Here is a 6,228-nt window from a genome sequence, read left to right on the forward strand (position 1 = left end):
CATCTAAAGTAATTCTGTAAGCATTTCCTGATTCCTTGCTATGATCTGTGAGGCTAGTGTAGACCTTTGTTGTAATTTAAGAAAAGCAGTGAAAGAAAGATGCCATGTGACGGTTCAAGCAGAGGAGCTTCTTAAGATATCATAAAAAGGGGAAAGGGAGGAGACCAACCTCCTCCGGGGATTGGAGCAGCAGGAGAGAGGAAACAGATAGACAGAGAGGGGGAGAAAAAGAAAGAGAGAAGGATGGAAGGTGGGCAGGGCCCTTTTAAAAGGGAACACAGTGAATGTGCACAGGTGGTGCTCTTAGTGGCTGCAGCTGAGGGCGAATCCTGTCAGAACCCCAAGGACAGGGTGGTACAGATGCCTGAACACTAACAACCTTTACTACTGATCATAACAGCACTATGAAATTTTTCCTCCTTCAGTGCCTAAACCATCTATAACTGAGATGAAGTTTTATCCTCGGTATGAAAGGACATGCCTCAAAAACAACACAGTATATGCACGCAATGAGGAACTGCTTACTGGGATAATTCAGTCTGTGTATTTTCTGCTTGAAAGAAATTCTTTAGAGAAGTAAAAGTTAACCAAATGGATAGCTACTAATAGAGCCACAATCTAACAACTCCAGAGTTAAAAGCAATGAAACTTCTCTGCAGTTCTCTCTGGCTAACTAAAAGCTTCATGAGAAGAGATTCTAATCTGTTTCCTTCCCAGCCTGTATTAAGCATCCATAATAATGCCCAGCACACCATCTACTCTGGCCCTGCATTAGAAACATAAAGCAGAAGCCATCCTACTTCCATTTTTTAAAAATCAACAAAAATTGATCATCTCCACATTTAACTTATGGAGGCAGACTTTGACAATTAGCGCTATACTTGAATATATATTGGATGAGCCTAAACACTAAACTACTCTGTCTCCAAGTCTTCTTCCATGAAATGAGCACATGGATATCTCATGGTGTTGCTATGACTAAACAAGATATTGTAATAGTAGAGCGTCTACTACATTTCTTGGTATAAAATTATCAGCCAATAAATGTTTGATATTCTTTTTTAAAACTGGGCATCTTGCTGAGGTACCCAGTTCCACAAAGTAAGTAATGATGAAAAATCCCAGAGTCCGGTGGCAAAGTCTGAACTAAACAACCAAGTGTCTGTCCCATGTGTGGAAAAGCTCTCCTCGCTACAATATACATTCTGAAACTACTTACTAAGAAACAACCAAGTGGAGACCGGTTCACTTTCCCTGGAGAACACTGGGAAACACTGAGCACAAAGGGTCGCTAGGCATAAGGAAAAAATCCTTACCCCGTGTTTGAAAAGTAGACGACAAGTGTCCTAACCTTGCTTCACAACACTCCACCGGTTTGGAAATGTTGGAACATTTTGTACACACAGATGGTGAGAAGTGAAAATCAAATGCAACAATTCTTGAAGCGTCTTCACATAGATGTAATATTCAGTGTGACCAAGCATCCCTTTCCTCCCTGGGACTCCCTCCCTCCTTCCTCACCTTCTAGTCTTCCTTAAGGAGCTGGCCACCTCGGGGCGCTGGTTCCAGAGGAGCGCTGAGCAAGGGCGGGGGCGGAACTCTCAGCAGAATCCTGAGGCCAGGAGCTGGGATGCGGGGAGAGGCAGAGGCAGAGGCAGAGGGAGGCAGCAAAAAAGCAGGCGAAGATCTGCATCTGAGCTGTGAGCACTTTCCCTTCCTGCTGGGGGAAGCCACAGTTCTCAAGTGTAGACCAGGAGGATTCAAGGAAGCTTCTTCGTGATCAGCTCCACTGGCTGAGCTCCTCCCAGGTGTGCCGGAAGTCACAGGTGAGCCGCTCTCCTTCCTGCCCACCCTACCAGCCCTGTGACCAACAGGTTGGCTGGGGACGCAGCTCCAAGAGGCGAGTAGGCGCTCAGCTGATCTCAGCTGATCTCTTGAACTTGGCGTCTCCTTTAACCGTGGGGTCGCTGTTATTTAAACCCTTGCCTCAGCCCACGCTTGTTCTATTCCTTGTCTTCCTGCCTTCCTCCTTTCCCGAAAGTGAGCGCTCCCCCTTTGTGTTAAAGAAGGCGCCCCGAATGCCTGCCTCTTCTGAGGATACTTAGCAAGTGGGCAGAGTGTCCCCGCGCTCAAGGGCACCCGGGGCAGACTTAGTGACCCAGTGGAACTTCAACTCAAAGCATTAATAGCCTTTTTTTTTTTTTTTTTTTCAACTAGGAGCTCAAAACTTCAGGGAGGAGAGAAGAAAAATCTAGCATGAATGACAGATGGGAACCAGAGAGAAGTAGGAGGAAATCCTGAGCCCGGTACCCCAGACGTTCCCCCACGTGTTGTCAGCCCTAAAGAACATCGCAGGGTGACTACCTTCCAATAGGAGAGGGACGGTTACAAACCCTCAAGTTAGCACTCAGATCCTGCTAGCGCCTCCTGTTTCAGAACTTTTAGTCTGCAACTGGGCCACCGCGAGGGTCACCATCCTGCTTCCTAGCACCTGGCAGAGTCCCTCTCTGTCTCTCTGTCTCTGTCTCTGTGTGTGTGTGTGTCTGTCTGTCTCTTTCTCTCTGTCTCTGTCTCTCTGTCTCTTTCTCTCTGTCTCTCTCTGTCTCTCTGTCTCTCTGTGTCTCTGTGTGTGTGTCTCTCTGTGTCTCGCTGTGTCTCTGTCTCTGTCTCTCTGTCTCTCTCTCTCTCCTTGTGCCCCCCCCCCCAGCTCTGCCCATTCCCTCCCTTGCCAGCTCCTCCACCGGAGTGGCCAGATGCACCATCCATACACCGTGTAGGCTGGGGGTGGGGGTGAGGGGGTCTCAATTCCAAAGTTGAAGAGAAGGCTCTGCCTGTATCTAGGAAGGACCACAGGGACAGGCTGTGTCCCCCCCGCCCCCTCCGCCCCCCTGGACCACGCATGATCGTCTGAGCGCTGCCCCCCCCCCCTGCGCGCGCGACCACTCCTGCTGTCCCAGCCTCCTCGCTCTACCGCGCACCCGCAGCTCCCTAGCGACACCCAGCCATCAAGGGTGGGGTGGGGTGGGGCTGGGGTGGAGGGAGTCGGGGTGCGCAAGTGGGAGGCCTCTCCCTGGGGAGCCTGGGAGATCCCTGCCGCCAGCAGGGGCCGCGCCACCGCCACCGCCACCGCCCTCGCGGGAGGGAACCCTAGCTTTGCTCCCGAGCCCGGGCAACTTCGTGGCGCTCTCTCCGACCAAGGCGGTGGGGATGGATCGGTCACCCCGCAAGCGGCGGCCGCTGCTGGGCTCCTCGTCGTCGACGTCATCATCGTCGCCGTCGTCGCCGTCGCTGGACAGCGCCTCCCTGACCTCGCTGGACTCCAGTGTCTTCTGCAGCGAGGGCGAAGGGGAAGCCTTGGCTCTGGGCGACTGTCTCACGGTCAACGTGGGCGGCAGCCGCTTCGTGCTCTCGCAGCAGGCTCTGTCCTGCTTTCCGCACACGCGCCTGGGCAAGCTGGCCGTGGTGGTGGCCTCCTACCGTCGCCTGGGAGCCCTGGCTGCCGCCCCCAGCCCCCTGGAGCTCTGCGATGATGCCAACCCGGTGGACAACGAGTACTTCTTCGACCGCAGCTCCCAGGCGTTCCGCTACGTCCTGCACTACTACCGCACCGGCCGCCTGCACGTCATGGAGCAGCTCTGCGCTCTCTCCTTTCTCCAGGAGATCCAGTATTGGGGCATCGACGAACTCAGCATCGACTCCTGCTGCAGGGACAGGTACCCACAGGGCGAGGCTGTTGGGTGGGAAAGCAAGAGAGGCTGGTAAGAAGAAGAAGGCAGGGGCAAAGACTTGAGGTTTGGTGTAGACGCGCCTACTCCATCCAGCCTTGCAAATAAATAGACGTGTCCGCCTCTGGCCTGGAAGCTATGGTGTTTGTGCGAGGCTAGGAATGAATCCTAAAGGCAACTTGTGCTTTGCACTTTTAAAAGCAAAACAAATATAACAAACAAACAAACAAACAAACAAAAAACGTCTGGCCCCGTTTCTTCCAGAAACTAATATTCTGGTTTCTTGTGGAAGAACAGACAGATCAGACTTTAAATAAACATCTGGTAATTAAGTAACTGAGTCAGAAAAAAAAAAAAACTATGCCTCAAAAGACACATACGAATTTTGGGTTATTATCATTCATCAGAACTTTAACTGTGAAAAGCTTGCTTGAAGGAACTCTTCAGGCCCTTCAGGATATAGGCTGTGACACTGATTTACTGTTGACCGGTCACTACTATGAAAACTCCTTCATGGATGTTTTTCTTTTATACACACAAATGTTCCAGGTGGCACACAGATGTTCTTGTCACCAGACTGTAAGTCACAAAACTTCATTGATCCAGAACTGCTTGCTTATGTGTAAACCCTCTTTGCATAAATTTATACTAGGAAATTATCATTTAAAAAGTCAGAAGAGGGAAATCTGGCAGGGAGCCCCCTGGGTAAAATAAGAATACAAATTCCTACACTTTATCCATGTGTAAGTGTGACCTCCCTGTAAAACTTAATTCTCTTTTGCGTCTGTGTGTGTGTGTTTTCTAAGTTAATCACAAAGTTGTCTTCCCTGAAAGATACTTCAGAAGAAAAGAGCTGAGCGAAACGCTGGACTTTAAGAAGGACACCGATGACCAGGAAAGTCAACACGAGAGTGAACAGGACTTCTCCCAGGGACCTTGTCCCACTGTGCGCCAAAAGCTCTGGGACATCCTGGAGAAACCCGGGTCTTCCACAGCAGCCAGGATCTTTGGAGTCATCTCCATCATTTTTGTGGCAGTGTCCATCGTCAACATGGCCCTGATGTCAGCTGAGTTAAGCTGGCTCAACCTCCAGCTCCTGGAGATCTTGGAATACGTGTGCATCAGCTGGTTCACCGGGGAGTTCATCCTGCGCTTCCTGTGCGTGAGAGACCGGTGCCGCTTCCTGCGGAAGGTGCCGAACATCATAGACCTCCTGGCGATCTTGCCCTTCTACATAACTCTTCTGGTGGAAAGCCTGAGCGGGAGCCACACCACGCAGGAGCTGGAAAATGTCGGGCGCTTGGTCCAGGTTTTGAGGCTCCTCAGGGCTCTCCGCATGCTAAAGCTGGGAAGGCATTCTACAGGTATCCCTATTCCCTTGATGCCTTTTCGTTTCCTTTTGCTTCAAAGCTTTAAGCCCAGCACTTTCGAGGCAGAGGCAGGCAGATCTCTGTGAGTTCGAGGCCAACCTGGTCTACAAAGCAATTCCAGGACAGATAGGACTGTTACACAGAGAAACCCTGGCTCGAAGCCCCTCCACCCCAAAAGCCAAACAAACAAAAACCTTAGATATATGAGCACATCACCGCCTTCCAGTCTTGTCCACCCCTCACCTCTTCAAAAGTACTAGAAAGCAAAATCTTCAAGATAGTATCAGAGATGTAGAGCTATCTCTCACACGCTTTCTGTCTCCAAGGCATTGTGGAACCATTTGATCATCTTCCAACTTTTAGTTTTAGTTTAGTGTAACTCAGTGCTTGTGTGCTCTCTCTCTCTCTCTCTCTCTCTCTCTCTCTCTCTCTATATATATATATATATATATATGTATATTCATCTCCAAGGTCAAACATAAAACATACATAAGTGGCATATAAATTCTATACCATACATAGGGCCATAAGCTATTTTGTCTTCTATTTTCAAGAAATAAATATACATAATTTTATTCTTGACTAGAGGGAAGAGTCTTCCTTATTCACGGCAGACAAGAGATGGCCAGGTGTTGATGACCTTCCTCTAATTTTTGATGAATAAATAGAAGCATTTTGCTTTGGAAGAAAGAGATGCCAAAAACTAAATGCATTACTTAATATTTGAGGATTTTCTTAAACTTTGAAAAATCAAATGAACATTCTATAGAGAAAATACACAACACAGAGAAGAGAGATGAGAGAGAGAGAGAGAGAGAGAGAGAGAGAGAGAGAGAGAGAAACTAACCTGTCCTTAAAAATTAGAGCCAATGCCAATGGAAATTGAATAGGGCAATTAAAGAGAATTCTTCTATTCTGAAAGGAATAGTACTCAGAAGTTGGTTTTGTGTCTATTGAATATTCTAGGGTTATTAGAACTTAAAAAAATGAGACAATTCCCATAAGTTTGTTGAAATGTAAGTACTCAACCCCAACTGTCAGAATGTAAACTTTTAGGAATGCTCCTAAAAAAAAGTTTAGATTACTTTCTGGGCCATGCACTTTAATAAGTATGCAATTACTTTTGAGCTAGG

At 48.4% G+C, this 6,228-nt stretch overlaps 1 protein-coding gene across 1 annotated transcript in view; it reads left to right on the top strand.

Moving 5' to 3' along the window:
• Nucleotides 1-2,260: 2,260 nt before the first annotated feature.
• LOC113837421 (potassium voltage-gated channel subfamily V member 1) overlaps nucleotides 2,261-6,228 on the top strand; it is a 6,838-nt gene continuing 2,870 nt past the window's right edge. Inside the window, exons 1-3 of the mRNA XM_027431434.2 lie at nucleotides 2,261-2,356; nucleotides 2,842-3,713; nucleotides 4,560-5,089. Coding sequence (XP_027287235.2) covers nucleotides 2,261-2,356; nucleotides 2,842-3,713; nucleotides 4,560-5,089 — 1,498 coding nt within the window. The remainder of the gene's footprint in view (nucleotides 2,357-2,841; nucleotides 3,714-4,559; nucleotides 5,090-6,228) is intronic.

This window comes from Cricetulus griseus, chromosome 10, assembly GCF_003668045.3.
Source record: "Cricetulus griseus strain 17A/GY chromosome 10, alternate assembly CriGri-PICRH-1.0, whole genome shotgun sequence".
NCBI lineage: Eukaryota > Metazoa > Chordata > Mammalia > Rodentia > Cricetidae > Cricetulus > Cricetulus griseus.